A 21,097-nucleotide genomic window follows, 5' to 3' on the forward strand; every position below is an offset into this window, starting at 1 on the left:
GGGAAGTAAACATAGAGGAATCATTAATGGTCTGCCTTCTCTGCTTGGAGGTATAGTAAGGGTGGCCCTTCAGAGCTTGGGGATGGAATACTTCCTGAAGGCAGGTGAGGAGGGAAATCCTAACATGCCAGGAGCCATGTGGGGAGGTGGGGAAGGTTCTCTGCAGAGCCACTGACCTGGGGGCCTGGGCTGCTGGTGCCTTGCTCCAGATGTGCTCATGAAGCTCACCTCTGCACTGCTCCTTCTCTGTCACCCGGATGGGCTCCCCCTCCACGGAAGCTGCCAGTGCGTCTTATCAAGGCTTCCTGAAGCCATCTTTCAGAACCGGTATGGCCTGCGCTCTGGTCCCCTCCAGGCCCTCCTGGCCAGAAGACAGGTGAAAGGAAGGGGTCTGGCCTCAAGTGCCTTTAAGGCATCGCCAAACCCCATCGGCCCAGGAGTGAGATTCTTTACGGAGAGAGCCAAGCTGGGGGCGGGAGAAGACTGCAGCTGAGTTGCAGGAACACAAAGGCAACTGGGGACCAGGACTCCAGGGGGGACGTGCAGCCCTTAAGCCCCCAAGCAGAAAGTGATGTTGCTGTGTTCAGATAACATGTTCTTCTCAACTAAGGAAACCATGGGATGGCTGAAGTTGGCAGGCGGAGCCTGATTTGCTTCCCACAGGAGCCAGGATTGCAACATACCCATTTTTGCTCAGTCTGGCACATTGTACAGACCCCCCTCTTTTCAGATGACCTGAACCAGGAGGCTAAAATGCCCCCATGCCGGTTCCTGGCCAGTGTCACAGAGAAGGGCTGGAGGGGGCCCCTGTCAGCAAGTCCCATTCTGCGAGACCTCACTCTGCAATTGCCACCCTCACAACCCCTCCCTCTAAGATCCATGGCGTCCTGGTGTGGTTCTTCTGAGAAAAAGTCCACAATGCCCGGCATCAGGCGGTATCTGCAAATCTCAGTCCTGCAGTCACACCACCCCAAAAGGAGGTGGTTCATGATTTGGGACCTCCGTAGATGCAGGATTACTGCTGTAACAGGAGGTGAAGCCTGGAGCAGGATCCTTCTGCGATGGTGATTCTGGCCTTGCTTTGGCACTGCCGGATTACCACAGGGCCCTCTAAACGGGGCGGCCTTTGGAGATGGCCTGGAAGCTGAGGCTTTCCAGAACGGAGGGGAGACTGGGGGCCAGTCCTGCCATGGCAGGGGGCCCCCTCTTCTACAGCCACTGCAGGGCCTCTGGTGGGGTTCCAGATGCTGTTCCGGGAGGCATCAGCCATTGGGGCCTACCTGGAACAGCACCAGGGTGGGACGTGCATCCTCCAACACCCCCCCCCCCCTTTGAAAGTTAGTGGGATGTGGAGCAAAGAGCCTTCGGACATCTCTAGCCATGGAGGCTTCCCCCAGCCCTTGGTATTTCAGAAAGCAGGAAAATCAGCCCTTTCTACCAAGCTGTTAAGTCTTCAGACTTCCCCTCATATTTTGCAAGGTTTTATATTCTCCTTCTGTTGCAGACGCCCAATGTCTCTGCCCAGGACGGTCTGTCCCGGGAGGAGGGAAGGCAAATGGCGGCCTGGAGCTCTCCTGCCACAAACAGAGCTGAAGCCAGGAGTCAAAGCAAAGAATAAAACTGAAAGAAAGATGCCCTGATGAGGGGAGGCTCCCAGAAAGGAGGCCACAGCTATAACAACCGGGAGGGGAGAGAGGCATTTTTTCCGTCCCTCAGAACCAGCCTGAGGGAGAAGCTCTTCAAGGCCTTCCCCTCGGAGGGAGCCAAAATTCGGAAGAAGCAGAGAAGAGCCAAGGAGCCCAGCCGGGAGCAAACAAGGAGAAAAGAAGAGGGGGAAAAGACAGAACAGAAACAGAAAACAGAAACTAAAAAAGGAAAGGAGACATGTGACCCTGTAGAAAAATGCATATCCTGTAGCTCTGGAGACACGGACCAGAGAGATGGAATGAAGGCATCAGAAATAGAGAGGTCAGCACGAAACAAATATATTGGAGATATGGAACAGAAAGATGTGAGAATACCCTGGAATTGCACTTTGAAGAAAAGAGTGTCGAGAAAGGGCCAGTAGGAAATGGGTAGCTAACAGAGAAAATAGTTTTATTGTTGAGGTTCCTTGCTGAACTAGTTGAAAGCCTTTATAGTGTTCGATCCCGTGGTTTTTTTTCAATTCCAAGCTTTCCTTTGTTAAAAAGAAGTCTTCCCCCCCAGCCACTAAAGGGGATCGAAAACCCTCAACCAGCGGTCCAAGTTTCCAGTGCTTTGTGTTAACAACTATTGAGCTGGGTCAAGCTGGTTATTGGTGGTTCGAAACAAACACGCCAACGCCAGGACGGTCTTCGGACTGGGGCAGCTTAGAGCGTCCGGAAAGTAAAGAGAGCAGCGAAGAACTGCAGTTCGGCCCTTTTCACCAGGCCCGCCTGGCTGGTGGCGTTTTGGGGCACGCGCTGCAGGGATCAAGAAAAAGGCTTTCTGTCTCTGCTGTCCGACCAGGCAAGGACTGAGAGCCTCCTTGAATCGCAACCAGTTGGTTACGTCAGACCGAGCTCTGCAAGCTCCCAGCAGCACCCGGGAACCAGGAGAGGCTCTGCGCTAGCAAACAGAGGATCAGAGGAGATGCAAATCTATCCCCAAAGAGAGCAATCGGCACGGAAGAGGCAAAGGATCCACCGCGCAACGGATTTTCTCTACTACCTTTACCTTGCCGTTTCCCCAGGCCTTTTTGGATGTTGGGCCCAAATTGTGTGATTTTTTCTTTTTCTTTAAGGCAATGTTTCTCAGCCTTGGCAACTTTAAGCTGTATGGACCTCAAACCCCAGAATTCCCCAGCCAGCGGGAGTTGAAGGTCGTACATCTTAGAGTAGCCAAGGCTGAGATGACTGCCATAAGGAGCCTGCCTTTCCCAAGGCTTCCAGCCAAATTTTACAAAGAAAGCCCTAAGTTGCTCTCGTCCTGAATCCCACCCTGCCCTGCCCTTCCCGCAAGTGCCTGTGTTTGGGGAATACTTAAAAGTTCTGCAGGGTCCAACTGGTCGTTCATTTCGGAGCCCCCCTGCTTCTTAATCCTCTACAGCAAGAAACCCGGGGCAGGGAGGTCCTTTTGCAGGAGGAGCCAGTCCTGGGAGGCACCACATTCTGCTCTGCACCTTCCTCATCCTTCTTGTCACCTGATCAGGTTTCCCAAAGATGACCTGAAGAAAGCCAGTTTGCGTGAGTGGTTTTCTTCTTGGACTCTGTCAACAGTGTTGGGCATTTAGATCCTCTGACTGGAACAGAAGGCTCTTCAGACAGTCACTCATGCCACGGCCACCTCCTGGCTGCATTGCTGTAATGCGTTCTACGTGGGGCCGCCCCTGAAGACCATCAGGAAGCTGCAGGTAGTTCAGAATGCAGAGCCCTGGGCAGTGGTGGGAGTGGCGCGTTATGCGCACATGACGCCACTGCTCCATGAGCTGCACTTGTTGCAGTTGGCTTCCAGGCGCAGCTCAAGGTGCTGCTCAACTCCTTTAAAACCCTTCTTGGCTTGGCTACCTGAATGACCACTGATCTCCGATGACCTCTGGCCACCTGGTAGAGTCAAGCAGGGTGGGTGCTTGCTCTCCAGGTCCCGCTTATCAAACAGTGTCCTCTTGCGGGAGACAGGAGGCACGCCTTGCTGGTTGCAGTGCCTGCCCTCTGGAATAATCTCCCCCGGAGAGTCACGCAGCTCCCACCCTTAGGACACTCTGGAAACTACAGAAGAATGCCCCCCCCCCGGCCTTGGGTTAAGGTGGTTGCGTAGCCCCTTTTATTTAGTTTAGCTTTGTTTAATTTAAGATTGGGTGTTTGTTCTTCAGGCTGGCCATGTTCTTCTTTTTCTATGCATTATCTCCTTTTCTAATTTGTAAGCCATCCAGAGTCATGGAGCAGTCAAGCAGACTTGAAAAATTGGAATAAATAAATAAACAAGCAAATAAATAAATTCCATGCGGTTTTTTTGAAAGGTATCGTGGTCAGTGAGTGTTCCTCTACACGATCACTGGCAGCAGAAGAAGCCATGCGGCTTCTATCCGGTTTCCTGGCTTTGGCACTCCTAGGAAAGGTAACAAGCTGATTGGCTGGGGAAATAGCAGTTTCCTGTGTGATTCTGGGATCCAGGACACAAGGTGAGAAATGCTGACAGCCAGCTTTCTTGGGGAACGGCCCTTTCTACAAAAAGCTCCCATCCCCTGTGAAAGCCAGCTGTGGGAAAGGCGAGTCCATGGATGAGTTTTGGTTTTAGGAAGGCTGCCGGGCTGGCTGGAGGGAGGGTCAATCTACAACCTCCATCTTGTCACTTTGACTGGGTGGGAGGAGTTCTAGCTTTAGACAAGGAGGAGGAGAACAATCTGTCGCCTCTGTGCCTTTCTGAACTCTCTACCACAGGCCCGCAATTGGGGTCTGTGCCACCCGGGGGACACATGGATTCTGCGCCCATTTTGGTGCCCGACCAGCATGGCGCCCAGGGGCATACGCCCCGGTTGCCCCAGCCTAGTTGCGGCCCTGCTCTACCGCATTCTTCCTCCTTTCCTCGCCCCAACCTTCTCCCATCACTTGCCCTTTGGGCACATCTTCCAACTCTGCCAGGTTCATCTGAAGGCGTCGTGGCCAGAATAGTGTATTTCAAGAGCCATCTCACCGTAGACTTCCTGTCAGGGTCAGTCTCGCTTCGCAATAAGACACAGACTCACTTAATGGGTATTAAGGATTTCTGGTTTATTGGAATGATGGCTGACAGAACGAAAAACGGGAACGGGGTGTGTGGTGTGGAGGTGCCCATTTTATACCCTCTTGTATGACCCCGGGCTCCTCCGCCCTCCATTGTCCCAATCCTTCTTGATGGGACCCTTGATTGCTGCCTGGGCGTTTTCCCGGTGTCTTCTCTCGTCTTCTCGATTCTGGTGTGTCTCCAGGGCACCAGGTGCGGCTTATCTCTGTTCATCCGATGTCCTTCTTTTCAGCTGCATATGGGTCCATGGGTGTGGGTGCTTTGGGTGCTTGTTTTAATCCCTGTCCTGATTATCTTCTTCCTCTTTTCCTTGATGATCATGATCTACGTTGTGAGGCTCTTTGTGCCTTGCAATGAGATCATGACACTTCCTAAGAGAACTACAAGCCTGGTTGTTCCGTGTTTGATCCCCTTGCTCAGGATTCCAGACACAGCACTGGGGCTGCCCACCAAGCTGGCTTCTCCATCCGGCTGTCCGTTCCGACTCCAAGGTCCATTTCTGGGGCACGACCTGTTCGGAAGTTGATGGCTGGTGTGTTTTTGTGAAAGTGGTACAAGACTTCGAGTTGCTTTGTTTCTGAAGGAAGTTTTGTGTCTGCTATCTAAAGACAGAGCCACCTAAGTGGGAATGTTTCAGGACAGGGAGGGTCCAACTTCCACTGGTGACTCTGTACAAAAGGATGGTTATGGAAGGCGGAGCTCAGCGACTGGAAGGAGGGGCCTTCCTACCCTCCTGCACAGACCCCGGTTGTGGGGGAGGCCTTAGGTGGAAGCCAATGAAACGAGGGGTAGCGGGTGAAGCCGATTGCACAGCTTGATTCAGCAGAGCTGGAAAACCCTACTTGGATCCGTGGATAGCCCGGTTCCCGAGCTCAGGGCCACCAAGTCTCAGAGGGGGGCTACCTCCCCCAAGACCATCAGGATGGGTCTGAACTGGGCCAGCAGAGGTCAGCCAGGAAATCGCTGGCAGAGAGCAGGAGGCTTTCCTTGCTTAGCTGGTACTTTGCAGCAAGAGCTGAAAACAGTCTCCGAAGTTTTGCCGCTCTGGGGCTGGACTCTGTGCTCAAGAGCGGAGGCTGATCTCCCGGCACCAGCCCACAGGAGAAGGTGCTGCTGGTGGGACATAGCCGGCATTGCCGAGGGAGCTAGTTAACCAGCCCGTTTTTCAGAATGATGAAATGAGAGTCAAGGGACCTCATTACGGGCTTGTGTGCCAGGAACAAGAGCCGCATGGAGCAAGCAATCCGCTTCCTTGTCTTCCCTACCCGCCCATGGAATTGCAAGGCGTGTCATCATCTCTGCTTTGCTATGAAGCAGCAGTCAGTTGGTGACCCCCACCCTCATTTCCCAGAATACCTCGAGGGATCCATTACAGTCCCCTGCAAGCCACCCTTCTGCTAGAAATGTCCTGATGGGAAATCACGGCAGTCAACCTCCAACAAATCTGGAGGACAAGGGGCTGGGGAGCAATGGTTCTTTTTTTTTTTTTTTGCCCAATTCATACGAATTCTTTCTCTCAAAATGCACAAATCTAACCTTGCTTGCCTGATATGGAGAAAAAGGATAGATGAGAGAGGGAGAGGGGGAGGGAGCTGCTTCCTGCCTGTTGTTCCAGCAAGGTATGCTAAGGATTGAAGATATAATTCCTCTGGACACCTGTTTGGAGACACCGCTCAGAAATTCCACAATGTATTGGCTTTTATGATGTTTTATATTGTGAGCTGCCCAGAATCAAGTTGATTTGGCAATGCCTAAAATGACTCAAATCAATCAATCAATCAATCAATCAATCAGTGCCGCCTAAGCTGCTTCTGTGCTCCCCCCAGTTGCTGTGGAGCTGGAAGGCCTCCAATCCGCATTATGGTGGTTTGGCAACAGGACCGGGTCGGTGGTGCTCAGCCCAGACGACAGCCACCTCAGGCCCTGCCCGGTCTTCCCCTTGCTTCTTGCCCTTCCCCTCTGTCAGGGAGGCAAGGCCCAGTGGCTGTCCCCTGTGTGGGCAGGTCTGCCAGGGCCTGCTTCGTCCTTTTAGGGACTGTTCCCTCCTCGCTGGTCCCCGTGCCTTTCCTCTGCTTGACCAGACGTTTCAGACATGGCTGCCTTTACAAGCCCTTCTCATGTTCTGTCCTGCGCAATAACGCGGACCATTTCTTTTTTCTTTTTTCCATGTCCTATGCCATCATTGCGCTGATGCCACAGTGATTAAAGCAAAGGAAAGCTGTTCCTTTTCTCCTTGGTTCCTCTGCGGGGCTATAGGAAATTTGTGACCAGGAGGAACCGATGGGTCAGGTTCACGGAAGCGAAGGAGTAGCCTTTGCTGAATCTTTCCAGTGTTCCTGCAAAGTAGCTACGCTGCGACTTGGAACGATTAATTAATGAAGTAATTGGGAAAGTGAACCATTGCATGACAATGGGCACAACCGGCAGAGACAGGGCAGGATTTCGCATGCAGCCCCTCACCATTAGCTGGACCATTGTACCAACTGTGAGGGATCTCATGAGAAGTGCAAGTCAGGACAGCATGAAGAGCAGAATCAAGGAAGCCCCGGTGCCAGGCAGCCACCGCCAGTTCTCAAGCACCGGTTGCTCATGAGACTGGAGCAGCACAGAGACCTGCCGATGGAACGAAGTGGTCAGAGGTGGTCATGGGCCATGAGAGCCAGCAAGCTGGCTTCTGTTCCTGCAAAGGACAGCAGGAAGCACATTTGGGCCATGCGTCCAGGGAGGGTTAGTCCGTGGTGCTGCACAGAACTAGCACTGATCACTGCACCTCACGCTTGCGATTCAGGCCCCTGTGTCTAGGGACATCAGTGGAGAGAGAAGTAGGGAGATGAGTTGGGGAGCCCTGGACCTCCTTGGGGACAGTCACCTTTTGCATGGTTTTTAACAGAAGAATGAGCAGCCACTTGCATGGTACGGATGTCTATTTTAACACTGCCAGTCATATCTCAGTTTTTCAGCCTTCCTATTTTACCACTTCCACTTGTTTTCTACTCTGTGTTTTGTTCTGGTTTTGGAAGCCAGCTGTGACACTTTCTTATGACAGGATTTAATGGTGCCTCGCTGGGCCTTTGTGATAACCATGCTCCACGGCCACCTCTGCGGTACCCAAGAATAGGGCTAGTTTTGTGAAATGCATCCCCTAGGGAGAGGCTCTTCAACCACACAGGGGCCCTTGCGCAGGTGCCTGGAGAGACCTCAGAGTGAGCAGGAATCGCGGCGGGAACTCGGGAAACAGTACCGGGGGATTTCAACGTACAGACAGACAGACTTGTACACCATTTATGCTATTTTCAGAGTGAGAATCATTATGTAACATGCAGAGAAGCAGCAGGACAGAGCCAATGAAAGGCCTTAAAGGCCGGAGATAAGACAAAGAGAAGCACGTGGTTCAATCTAAGCCATGCCTTTGCCATTCATGATCCTCTCCAGATCTTTCTATCCTTGCAGACCATCTTGGCTTCTGCCACGTCCACACTTCATTTCCTATACTAGCACTCGTTCTTTGACTGTGGTTCCAATTCCTCATCTGAATTCTATCTTAGTTAGCGCTTGTCTTTGCTCTGGGGCAGTAGAACATAGGCCAGGAGAAGGGTATGGCACCTGCTTGCAGGTTCCTTGACAGCCTCAATCGGTCAGGGTGGAACACAGAGGGCTGGAGGCATTGCGTGTTCGTAAGGATGCAAGGTCCAGCTTCTCATGGTATTATGACAAATCCACAAGTTTTTTTTCTCATGGAAATGACTTGAGAAAGTACTTCTACCAAAGTTCATGCACCACTTTGATGCTTCTGAAGGACACAAGCACATGAGGTTCAGCGACCCCTCCCCCCAAGATGAATACTATGCTACCTTCCAGCAGCTGAGAATCTTCCGCAGGGCCCCCTTTACCTCCTTGTTGCGGAGGCTGTAGATCAAGGGGTTCAGCATGGGGGTGACGATGCAAAAGGTTGTGGAGATCAGAGTGTCAGTCTCCAGGGAGTAGCCAGCACTGGGCTGGTTGTAGTTTACAAAGGCATTTCCAAGGCAGACAATTACAACACCAATGTGTGAAGCGCAGGTGGAGAAGGCTTTGTGCCTCCCCGTGTTGGATTGAATCCGCAGAATGGAGGCCAAAATGTAGAAATAGGACAGGATGATGAAGAGGAAGGGGACAAGGCCCACAAAGATGCTGGTGATGTGACTGGCCAATTCATTGACCCAGGTATCACTGCAGGCAATTTTCAGCAAAGGGGGGACATCACAAAAGATGTGAGGAAGCTGGTGGTTTCCACAAAAATCCAACCTGGAGGCCAGGGCAGCATGGATGGCTGAGTCCAGGAAGCCCCAGAGCCAAACGGCCACAGCCAGCTGGAGGCACAGCTTGCTCCTCATCAGGTGGGCATAGTGCAAAGGCTGGCAGATGGCAGCATAGCGGTCATAGGCCATGACAGCCAGCAGTGCTGGCTCACAACCCGCAAAGCCAATCAGGAAGAAAGTTTGTGCCAAGCATTGGTTGTAGGAGATGGTGTGCTGGTGGTATAGGAAGTTCACCAGGATTTTTGGTACCACCACAGAGCAGAGGCAAATATCCAAGCAGGAGAGCTGGCTGAGGAAGAAGTACATGGGGGTGTGAAGGCGGGAATCCAGGAGAACCAGGGTTAGGATCATGAAGTTGCCTGTCAGTGTGACCAAATAGGCAGCAAGGAGAACCAAGAAGAGGTAGACCTGGTGGCTTAGGAGTCTGGAGAATGCCAGGAAGACAAATTCTCTCCCCTGTGTTTGGTTGTGGGAATTCATGAGGAAGGACAGGGAGAGCTGGAAAGAGAGAAATGGACATGTGAAGAAAGAAAAAAGTGCCCATGGACCTTGGAAAATCCACAGAAGAAGCAAAATGACAAGGTCATTATTTGAGGACTCAGACTCTGGAAGTGTGGAGGATGAAATTTTAGAGATCTCCTCCATCCAAAGAAGAACTGATTGCTTGGCCATTTTGAATTAGATCAGCTGCAAGGCGAGATGAGTTAGATTGGGGATGTAGAGCAGGGGGAGCAGAGCTTAATTCCCTCCCTGCATTCCTGGGACGTTGGGCATGCTGGGAATTTCTGAGGAACATCCCTTCCAAGCTTGGCATCAGAGCCATATTCCATATGGAGGACAAGTGGCTTACCGGGGAAGATGCCACAGTATCGAGTACAGAAAGTCTGCGGAGGACGCAGCAGTCCTTCAGCGCTGCCTTCTCCAACCCCCTGGGTCCTGAAGGTGACATTATGACTCTCTAAGCTGCAAAAAAGGTTTTTATTTCAGCCCCCCAGGAACTCACTGGCCTAGAGAAGGACATGCTAATGGGACATCTTCGATTTTCCAATGGGTCCTACCCCTTTCCCAGGCAAGTGATTGTTCTTCCAAAGGGCACTAACACTCAATGAAAAATGCTGCTGAAAAGGCTGTGAAGATCCTCCAAGTTAAAGATGTGTCTATCCATTTCCTATGCTGTACAATTTCAATTTCTTACGTCTTTAAAGCACGTTGTTAAAGCCAAGGGCAGAACGAAAAAGACCAGCTGAATCAAAGGCACCTTGGATGGCTGTCGCATTTCCTCCAATTCAGACTTCTTTGCCCTTCCTTATTTCACTAAGGGCCCTCCATTCTATCAGCAAATGTGGAGCAGGATCCAGCCTAAATCATCGCTTTGGGCATCCTGTGAATCTCCAAGGGGACTCCAAGAAAATGCTTGATGTGCTCTGGGCTTCAGCACAGGATAAGCCTGCCCCCCCTTGTCCTTGAGAGCCAGAAAGGTTTTGTCGGCCATATCCCACCTCCTCTAAAGGAAGGTCAATTTAAATTTGGAATCAGGGCAGCATATGGTGTTTGCTGAGCTTATCCAAACCAGAGGCCTTGCTAGGAATAGGTTTAATAATGTCACACATTTCTACTGTCCTGCTGGATTCCAGAAAGCGATTGATACGTGGAGATTGGACAAAGGGACGTTGGGATCAGAATGACAAAGGGCTGCTTTTGCTTGTAGAGGTGCGTCTGCACAGCTGTCTTTCCTAGTGAATGGAGACAATGGGGTGAGGGTGCCCCTTTCAAGACACCTCTTGCAAACCCAAGAGCAACACCCTCCTCTTCATGTTCCTCACCCAATATTCGGCTGAGACACGTCACCTCTGAACATGGAATTGCCACCTTGCTGCCATGGCTAGCAGCAATATGCGATCCATAGTTGACTTACACTGCATGACGATGTTCTTGGTTTGAGGGTCTTGAAACTTGATCCCTCAGTTCCCTTGCCTGTCATAACAAAAGGAGCTGGAAAATGTATCTGTAAGTTTCCAGTTCCCAGCTTCGATCCAGGGAGCTGCTGTGTCCAATCAAAGCCCATCTCTGAAGCAGCACATAGTCCTACAAAGGATGGGAAAGGCTGGCTTGTCAGTGGTTGCAAACTGTGGTCTGTTGTGAGTCTCAGGCAGCGGAAGGCCTGTGCCAGTCCCGAGATTCCCTAGGTGGAGTTTCCCGGGTTGAGTCTGGCATTCCTGGTCCCTCCCTCCTAAAGCTAAAAATCTTCTTACAGTGCCACCCCAGAAAGAATGGGAGGAGAATCCTTGATGGACCAGAAAGCAACTCACCTGTGCTGCTTATCTCACCTGCTGAAGACCAGCTGAGCACCCTCTCCCCAGGTTCTCCCACAGTCGGGTTCAGGTACAACGAGAGGAGAGGTGTCTCGGCCAACCACCTGCCCACAGAGCAGGAAGCTCATTCTTACCGTAGGACCGAGGCTGCCAGTTGCCGGCATTATCCGTGGCAGGCGGTGCTCATTGGGTGAAGCGTGCCTTGGCGTGGGGGCCCTGAGCGTAGTCCTGCCCTGCGCTCTGTGGGGAGTAAAGCCGGAGGCAGGCAGAGGGATCCTCCGGCGCAAGTCTGACTCATGTGGGGCTTGTTAGCAGGCACAGGAGAGTTTTCTCAGGGGTGGGAGGAAGGAAGAGGGCAAAGCAGGACAATCTTTTCCAGGTCTGAAATGGAGCCAGGCAGGGAGAGAAATCTGAAATCAGTTATCCCGTTTGCTTTTAGCAGGCATTCTAGAAATGAATCCAAGAGCATTTAAAAAAAAAAAACCAGGGCATTTTAAGAGTCTCCCTCCCTCCTTCCTTTCCTGGTAGACTGTAACCCCATTCAGGGTTAGCAATAGAAAGGCCCAGATCCGGGGAGCCCTAAACCCCGCAGCCGCTCAGTCTTGTCAGGGTCGAGCTGACGCCTGTTCTTCCCCGTCCAGTCGCATCTACCCTCCAGCCGCTGGGGAAGTCCTCCACAACACCCCTTGGACGAGGGGCAGAGATGCACGGCTGAGTGTCATCAGCGTACTAAGAACGCTTGACCCCGTGCCAAGAGATGACTTCCACCGGTGCTTTCCTGCAGATGTCAAATAGGAGCAGGCAGAGTCCAGCGTAGCAGGGGCCTATGGCTAGACCTCTCTTCCCTACCGACATGAACTGCGACTGGCCTTGCGGGAAGGAGGACCGGTGAGGAGCGGTGTCTCCCACTCCCAGCCTGCTCAGCCAGCCCAGAAGAATGCCACGAACACTGGTCTTCAGAGCTCTTGACAGATCAAGGAAGGCCAGGATGGATACATCACTCCCATCCTGAACCTGTGAGAAATCGTCTACAAGTGTGTTCATTGCTTTCTCAGGACTATATTCTACTCTGAAAACCAGCGGTGACATGTCTAGACAATCTGCTTCCTCCAGGGCCCTCTGAAGCTGTCGGCTTAATACCTTCCCAACTACCTTTCCCAGAAAGAGAAAGTTGGAGACTGGACAAAAATTCTCCAGCACTGCTGGGTCCAATGATGGCTTCCTGCAAACACAGCACCCCACTGCCTCCTTCAAGGCACGTGGAACCGCCCCTCCCACAGAGAAGCACCTCCCACCCCTCGGATCCAGGACCAACACAGCCAGAGTCTGACTGGGTCACTTGCATAAATGGCATCCTTACACAAGATCTAGTCAGGAGTTTTGGTTCCCCTGGAGGGAATATTTTATTTAAGGCTTTTGAGGCCTTTGCCCTTGCACCTGGAGGAAAATCTTCCCAAACATCTCAGAGTTCAGAAACCTGGGGAGGTGCAGGGAAGATAATGAAAAAGTGGTGACTGCCCGCAGTTGTGTGCCCATCTTCCTGTCTTAGGTTGAAGTTCTGAGAGCCTGCAGTTGCTGTTCCGCCAAGGGTGCCACCGATGCGGATGAGAGAGATGCCTCCTGCTATCCAAACACGCCAACAATCCCAGTCCACCCATCACAAGAAATGCCAGGTGTACGATTGTTGGCCAAAACTTCCCCTTTTTATAGAAGTAGCAGACGATTGTAAGTTCTTTCACCTTAACCTAAAGAAAGGGGTTCACAGGGCAATATCAGGCTCTCTAGCAGCTTCCTGCTCCTTAGACTTGGCATCATTTGATGGAACTTCATACCCCAACTTGTCAGTCCAAAGGAGTGGAGTCGCTAAACTAGATAACTAATCTTTGGAAAGAAAACAGGCCATGGTTGCAATTCATACTTTATTGAGATATAGATATAGATAGTAATTTTATTAAAGATTACAACAATAGAAACTAATACAACTAAAAAAATAGAAAAAATAGAAAATGCAGAAAAGAAGAGAAGAGGAAGAATAAAAAATAGAAGAGAAAGAAAAATAAGAATATAGTAAAGAAAAAGAAATGTATATAACGAAATGACTTCCCCTTCATTACAACAAGTATAAACAATTTGAGTAACTATCAGCTTCTCTTAAAATACAACACATGATCTCTTTTTCCCATATCCCATCTGTTCCGGGGGAAAAAGGCCAGACTGAAGACAACTCCAGGAAAAGCAGAGCCGAGGACTGCGGCAGAATGAAGAGACAGTGAGTCGACTGGCTCTTCGTGATGCCTCTCTGGACAAGGAGAGGACTTGAGCTCATCCACAAGTGCTCCAGACAGCTGCTCCTCGTGAGGAGACTGCAAGACAGTGGTCTCTGGCAGGTTTAGAGCCCTGGGAGATGAGGGAGTAGCCATCTTTTTGCTCAAAGCGTGGTCGGTGCCTTCGACAGGGCCCTAAGCTCGCATCCTTCCTTTCCCAATCACCTTTGGAAATTGCTTGTTAACTGCTTTTCAGCTATTAGGAACCTTTGGATCAAAAGATTTTTACCGCACTGGGCCAGTTTCCTTCGTTCCTTAACAAAAGAACTTTTAAATATGAGTTAACGACTTAAAATTTTTTTGAACATAATTTATTGCATTCTGAATAGTGAATAATCATTTCTTCAAGAAAAAAATACAAATAAAGCATTGGGTGGGGAATGGCAAGAGGAAAACCCTCCATGCTCACATCTACCTCTTCCCTGTGTTCTCTACAGTCCATTGGTTTAATGTCCTTTGGATGAAGCAAGACAAGCAATTTCTTGGTCTCAGAATAGTTCCTGAAACGTAATTACACCAGGAACCTTAGTTTAAGAGGCACTCCTGGAGGTTTCGGGACATCTGTGCATCCTGCGCCCTTCAGCAGCTTTCTGAAATCTCTAACTCAGCATCGTCCAGTCAGGATTCAACTCCCTTGTTCCCAGGCAGCTCATGGGCCAGTTTTTTTTAACGCTTTGCAGGCTCATAAGGTCTCTCAGAGAATGGCTGCATTGGTCTGCACGTAGAACACCTTGCCCAAGGTTTCACCCTCAGTCTTCAGAAGATATGAAGACGGAGCTCCTAAAACTGTTTATTCCTGGCTAGAATCTCTTACTAACTCAGAAAGTGTATTCTTTGCAAAACGGCAATGGTTGTCTCAATTCATGCTCTATTTCTAGATTTGAAATTAGGCAACAGAAAAGAGCAGAAAGCAGCCCCAGATCTGATTTGTGGTGCCCTGCAATTTTATGCTCCTTGGAGAGAAGTGGAGCAAACCTGGCCCCAAAGGCCATTCCCTCCCTTTGCACCTGCCTGTAATGATTGCCCAACCCAAATACTCAGACTCACAAGAGGTTGCTAAATGAAATCTGATTTATTAGGGAACTTAGGACAAATACAGAGAAAGCTGAGAATGAGCAAAAGCGCGCCAAATACAAACTTAAAACCCTCGGTGCAAACGTACCCCGCCTCCCTGCCAACAGCCCCGCCCGTCCCAGGTGCTGGCAACCATCAGAACTGCTAGCCTGGGAAAGTAACCTTGAACACAACAGATAACCCAAACACATTCCAAAAGCAGAGCCAAGAGATAAATCCTCCCATCCTCCCGTGAAAGATGAAACACGCATCCAGCTAATGACATGCGAAATGTTACGATGTATCAAAGACATTGAAACGGCGAACATGACACTGCCCCATGGCCCAAACCTGCCCTGGCAAAGAGCATTTTCCTCACTATCCCAATGTCACCCAACGGCACCTCAAGGGGGGGAAATTCTGATGTGCTTCCCCCTGCCTTCTGCTATGGTGCGGCTAGGTGACCCGTGACAAATGGCATCCCATGGGCACCAATTCCACCCCACAAACAAGATGGGCTCATGTTGGAAGAAGGAAGCCTGTTTCTCTCTGGTGAAAGACTCGAGGAAGGCAGTGCGGCTAGAAGCCATGGATTGTGTCCATCGAACAAAGATGTGCCACTTTTCCCTGGAGCTTCACAAGAAAAAGCAAGAACTGGTCTCTTGGAGTGCCAAGAAGGCTTTCCAACCTTAGAGAAGAAGTCTATATCCTCCTGTTGCCGTCCAGGACCTTCCACAAGGCCCCCTTCACCTCCTTGTTGCGGAGGCTGTAGATCAGGGGGTTCAACATCGGGGTGACAATGCAATGCACTGTGGAAATCAGGGTGTCAATCTCCAGGGAGTAGCCAGAGCTTGGCCGGTTGTAGTTTAAGATTCCATTTCCAAAGTAAAGGATGACCACCAACATGTGAGAAGAGCAGGTGGAAAAAGCTTTCTGTCTGCCCGAGTTGCAGCGGATGCGCAGGATGGATGCAAGGATGTAGAAGTAGGAGATGACAATGAAAAGGAAAGGGGTCAGTCCCACAAATAGGGTGGCTATATGCGTTGTTATCTGGTTGGCATATATGTCACTACAGGCGATTTTCAGCAGTGGTGGGAGGTCACAGAAGATGTGATGGATCTGATTGTCTCCACAGAAACGTAACTTGGAGGCCAAGGCTGTGTGCACTGCTGAATTCAGGAAGCCCCAGATCCAGATGAAAATGGCCGCTTGCATGCAAACATGTGGGCTCATGATATGAGAATAGCGCAACGGTTGACAGATGGCAGCATAGCGGTCATACGCCATGATGGCCAGCAACCAGCATTCTGAGCCAGAGAAGGCCATCAGGAAGAACATCTGGGCAAAGCAGTGGTTGTAGGAAATGCTGTGCCTTTGGAGAAGGAGATTTGAAAGGATCTTGGGGACTGTGACTGTTGAGTAGCAGACATCTAAGCAGGATAAGTGGCTGAGGAAAAAATACATGGGACTTTGAAGGAAGGAAGTGAACAGGATAAGGGTGATTATTGTGATGTTACCCAGAATGGTGACCAGATAGATGGCAAGGAACACCAAGATGAGGTAGATCTGACCATGTGTGATGCTGGAGAAACCCAGAAATACAAATTCTGTAGCAAGAGTCTGATTGCTGACATCCATGGCAATGCAGGGATTGTGTGTAGCAAAGACGTTTAAGTAGAGGAAAAAATCACTGAACGAGACTTTCTTACCTTCACATATACCTCAGATGCACAAAGCAAATAAGACACTTGTCTATTCAGATTTTGTAGTGGTCCACAAAATCAAACCATTGCACTTGATTGATTGATTGATTGATTGATTGATTCATTCATTCATTCATTCATTCATTCATTCATTCATTCATTACGTGCCATCAAGTTGTTGTCTACTCTTAGTGAACATACACATAGATTTTCCCCATGTTGCACTTAATACCATAAGTTGCACTTGAAGTTCCCAGAGTCATAAAGTATTACTTTTGCTCTTATAAGTTGAAGGCTTTCAACAAATCTGTGGTGTTGGGTAAGGATGGACACTTGTTTAAGTTGGGATTTTTTGTAATTTGGGAGTGACTTGTCCTTCTGATCAAAAACAAAACTCAAAAACAACAATAAGTGGAAGCAGTATCACCTAAGGAGGAAAGGAGGAAACACAATGTTATTACCATTTTTTAGGAAAGAAAAATTTAGAACTACCAAAGATCAAACCACAGAAGATGGGGCTAAGGTTTGGGTTAGAACGATCTCACAACTCTTCAGGACAGATCAAACTATAGAAATCTTTGCTGCTAGATTATCCATTCTCAGCTCTGCAAAGCCCCTGGAGCAATTCTCCCAACCTTTTTAATTACAAAGGCCCCTGATGGCTTTAGAGAACATCTGAAAAGTCCACATTCAGATCTTCATTTATAAGAATAGAGGAAGCATGCTTTAGATGTTCCATAAAACAACTGTGTGACCCTGGGATTATATAAAGCTCCAAGGCTCTCCAAAACCAAGGACATCCTTCCGTTTGATATCCCATGGTTTTGCAGTAGAACGTGAACCTGAAGCTCAAGGATGATCTGTGATCTTCAGAAGGTTGTGGATCATCACCAGTCTGGAAGGAGAAAGGAGCTCTGTGCTGGAACTGACATAACAGGTAGGACCTGCTTTCAGATTAACTATTTCCTGGGCTCCCATGATCAGTTGGTCACAAATGAACAAAGTGGGTTGCATGACAGATTAATCCTCCAGACATCCTAACCACCTTGAAAATTAGTACGTGATAGAAATAGAGCCACTAGTCACTTACGTGACTTGGTTAAGTGTGTTGCATAAATGTAGCTTATATTATCATTACCAAGGAAAGAAATCATGGGCACATCCATTGGGTAGCCCAGCCTTCTCCAAAATGATACCACCCCAATGTGTTGAATTTCAACAGCCGTCATCCTCAAGGCCATCTCTTATGAAAGGCTAGAAGACCACTAAAAAGCCTGTCTGGCCAGCCATAGGGACTGAAGATTGAAAAGGCAGAGCAATCACGGGTCTCCCAAGAAGATCAAAATCAGTGTGAGTCTGTCTCCATCTCCAAAGAAGAAGGTGTGTCTAGCACCAGGACCAGTCAGAGATAAAACCAGGACTATGCAACTGAAAAGAGCTGGCTTTGCATGCATGGTAACCCAGGAATCCTTCCCCCCACCCCAGATGAACACCCCAGCACATTCAGAAAAGTGCTTGAGCTGGCAAAATTGGGAAAAGTCTGTTTTAAGAGATCCTCTGCACCCAGATCTGGATTGCGTACTCATCAAAATGAATATAGATATTGCTATCTGCTGTAGGTACTCATTAAAGATCATTATGCCCTCCTGGTAGACCTACATTTCCAGAAGTTCCTATATTCCATCCTGGGCTTTTCTACGCATGGGTCTGGGAAGCTGTACTCCATAGTCCAATTTAGATCGCCTCGTTGAGTGTTAGCAGAAGTCCAGACCCAACTGAGCTTGGCCAAAGCTCAGAACATAGGGCTAGGTTAGGACTTGGATGGAGTACCACTTGGGACCTCCAAATATGATTGCTGGAGTGGAAAGTCAAGGAAGATCTTGGTAGAAGGCTATGGCAGAATGCTCTACCAGAGACCATGGTGGAAAGGTGGATGTGGAAGACAGGAGTTATGAGGAAGAGGCGTGAAACTGTGAACGCTAATGGTCCAATCTCCTTTTAGAAACTACGACACTTCTATGTTCAGAACAACATTATGGTCCCCGCGTTTAAAACATGGTATCTCAGAGCTGGGAAAAGAACAAGAGAGGACTAGGAAAATTATAAATGAGCTCAAATCCCAGCCCTGGAAAGAGAGTTAGAAGAGACAAGATCGATCAGGAGCCCCTTCCAACAGTTTTTCATGTCCTGGTCACCGCATGATTGGATTACTGCAGTGTGCTCTAAATGGGGCTGCCCTTGAAGACCACCTGGAACCTACGGTACATCTGGTCCAAAATGCAGTGGTGCGACCAGTAACAGGTGCCTCTCATGCCCATGGGTCACCACTGCTATGCAAGCTGCATTGGCTGCCAGTCAGCTTCTAAGTACAATTCAAGGTCTGATTATTACTTATAAAGGAATAACTAGTAATAAAGTAATTACTTATAAACCCTAACATGCCAGGAGCCATGTGGGGAGGTGGGGAAGGTACTTGCAGAGCCACTGACCTGGGGGCCTGGGCTGCTGGTGCCTTGCTCCAGATGTGCTCATGAAGCTCACCTCTGCACTGCTCCTTCTCTGTCACCCGGATGGGCTCCCCCTCCACGGAAGCTGCCAGTGCGTCTTATCAAGGCTTCCTGAAGCCATCTTTCAGAACTGGTATGGCCTGCGCTCTGGTCCCCTCCAGGCCCTCCTGGCCAGAAGACAGGTGAAAGGAAGGGGTCTGGCCTCAAGTGCCTTTAAGGCATCGCCAAACCCCATCGGCCCAGGAGTGAGATTCTTTACGGAGAGAGCCAAGCTGGGGGCGGGAGAAGACTGCAGCTGAGTTGCAGGAACACAAAGGCAACTGGGGACCAGGACTCCCGGGGGGACGTGCAGCCCTTAAGCCCCCAGGCAGAAAGTGATGTTGCTGTGTTCAGATAACATGTTCTTCTCAACTAAGGAAACCACAGGATGGCTGAAGCTGGCAGGCGGAGCCTGATTTGCTTCCCACAGGAGCCAGGATTGCAACACACCCATTTTTGCTCGGTCTGGCACATTGTACTGACCCCCCTCTTTTCAGATGACCTGAACCAGGAGGCTAAAATGCCCCTATGCCGGTTCCTGGCCAGTGTCACAGAGAAGGGCTGGAGGGGGCCCCTGTCAGCAAGACCCATTTTGCGAGACCTCACTCTGCAATTGCCAACCTCGCAACCCCTCCCTCTAAGATCCATGGCGTCCTGGTGTGGTTCTTCTGAGAAAAGGTCCACAATGCCCGGCATCAGGCGGTATCTGCAAATCTCAGTCCTGCAGTCATGCCACCCCAAAAGGAGGTGGTTCATGATTTGGGACCTCCGTAGATGCAGGATTACTGCTGTAACAGGGGGCAAAGCCTGGAGCAGGATCCTTCTGCGATGGTGATTCTGGCCTTGCTTTGGCACTGCCGGATTACCGCAGGGCCCTCTAAACGGGGCGGCCTTTGGAGATGGCCTGGAAGCTGAGGCTTTCCAGAATGGAGGGGGAGACTGGGGGGACAGTCCTGCCATGGCAGGGGGGGCCCTCTTCTACAGCCACTGCAGGGCCTCTGGTGGGGTTCCAGATGCCGTTCCAGGGGTCATCAGCCATTGGGGCCTACCTGGAACAGCACCAGGGTGGGACGTGCATCCTCCAACACCCCCCCCACTTTGAAAGTTAGTGGGACGTGGAGCAAAGAGCCTTCGGACATCTCTAGCCATGGAGGCTTCCCCCAGCCCTTGGTATTTCAGAAAGCAGGAAAATCAGCCCTTTCTACCAAGCTGTTAAGTCTTCAGACTTCCCCTCATATTTTGCAAGGTTTTATATTCTCCTTCTGTTGCAGACGCCCAATGTCTCTGCCCAGGACGGTCTGTCCCGGGAGGAGGGAAGGCAAATGGCGGCCTGGAGCTCTCCTGCCACAAACAGAGCCGAAGCCAGGAGTCAAAGCAAAGAATAAAACTGAAAGAAAGATGCCCTGATGAGGGGAGGCTCCCAGAAAGGAGGCCACAGCTATAACAACCGGGAGGGGAGAGAGGCATTTTTTCCGTCCCTCAGAACCAGCCTGAGGGAGAAGCTCTTCAAGGCCTTCCCCTCGGAGGGAGCCAAAATTCGGAAGAAGCAGAGAAGAGCCAAGGAGCCCAGCCGGGAGCAAACAAGGAGAAAAGAAGAGGGGGAAAAGACAGAACAGAAACAGAAAACAGAAACTAAAAAAGGAAAGGAGACATGTGACCCTGTAGAAAAATGCATATCCTGTAGCTCTGGAGACACGGACCAGAGAGATGGAATGAAGGCATCAGAAATAGAGAGGTCAGCACGAAACAAATATATTGGAGATATGGAACAGAAAGATGTGAGAATACCCTGGAATTGCACTTTGAAGAAAAGAGTGTCGAGAAAGGGCCAGTAGGAAATGGGTAGCTAACAGAGAAAATAGTTTTATTGTTGAGGTTCCTTGCTGAACTAGTTGAAAGCCTTTATAGTGTTCAATCCCGTGGTTTTTTTTCAATTCCAAGCTTTCCTTTGTTAAAAAGAAGTCTTCCCCCCCAGCCACTAAAGGGGATCGAAAACCCTCAACCAGCGGTCCAAGTTTCCAGTGCTTTGTGTTAACAACTATTGAGCTGGGTCAAGCTGGTTATTGGTGGTTCGAAACAAACACGCCAACGCCAGGACGGTCTTCGGACTGGGGCAGC

At 50.0% G+C, this 21,097-nt stretch overlaps 2 protein-coding genes across 2 annotated transcripts; both read right to left on the bottom strand.

Moving 5' to 3' along the window:
• Positions 1-2,351: 2,351 nt before the first annotated feature.
• LOC134501152 (olfactory receptor 5V1-like) lies at positions 2,352-9,521 on the bottom strand. Its single transcript, XM_063308760.1, has 2 exons — positions 8,595-9,521; positions 2,352-2,444 (listed from the first exon to the last, which is right to left on the bottom strand). Exons 1-2 carry the CDS (start codon positions 9,519-9,521, stop codon positions 2,352-2,354), a joined length of 1,020 nt encoding a protein of 339 aa, XP_063164830.1.
• A 5,911-nt stretch (positions 9,522-15,432) lies between these two features.
• LOC134501153 (olfactory receptor 5V1-like) lies at positions 15,433-16,368 on the bottom strand. Its single transcript, XM_063308761.1, has one exon. It carries the CDS (start codon positions 16,366-16,368, stop codon positions 15,433-15,435), a length of 936 nt encoding a protein of 311 aa, XP_063164831.1.
• Between the last annotated feature and the right edge of the window lie 4,729 nt (positions 16,369-21,097).

This window comes from Candoia aspera, chromosome 7 (genome assembly GCF_035149785.1).
Source record: "Candoia aspera isolate rCanAsp1 chromosome 7, rCanAsp1.hap2, whole genome shotgun sequence".
In the NCBI taxonomy this organism is placed as follows: domain Eukaryota; kingdom Metazoa; phylum Chordata; class Lepidosauria; order Squamata; family Boidae; genus Candoia; species Candoia aspera.

Bases quoted from the DNA above. Each gene is read 5' to 3' on its own strand.
- LOC134501152 (XM_063308760.1), bottom strand. From the start codon at position 9,521: ATGAATTCCCACAACCAAACACAGGGGAGAGAATTTGTCTTCCTGGCA. The intron at 2,445-8,594 runs GTAGCATAGTAT...TGATCCCTGCAG, and splicing joins AGATTCTCAGCTGCTGGAAG to CGCGTGCCCCAAAACGCCAC.
- LOC134501153 (XM_063308761.1), bottom strand. From the start codon at position 16,368: ATGGATGTCAGCAATCAGACTCTTGCTACAGAATTTGTATTTCTGGGT.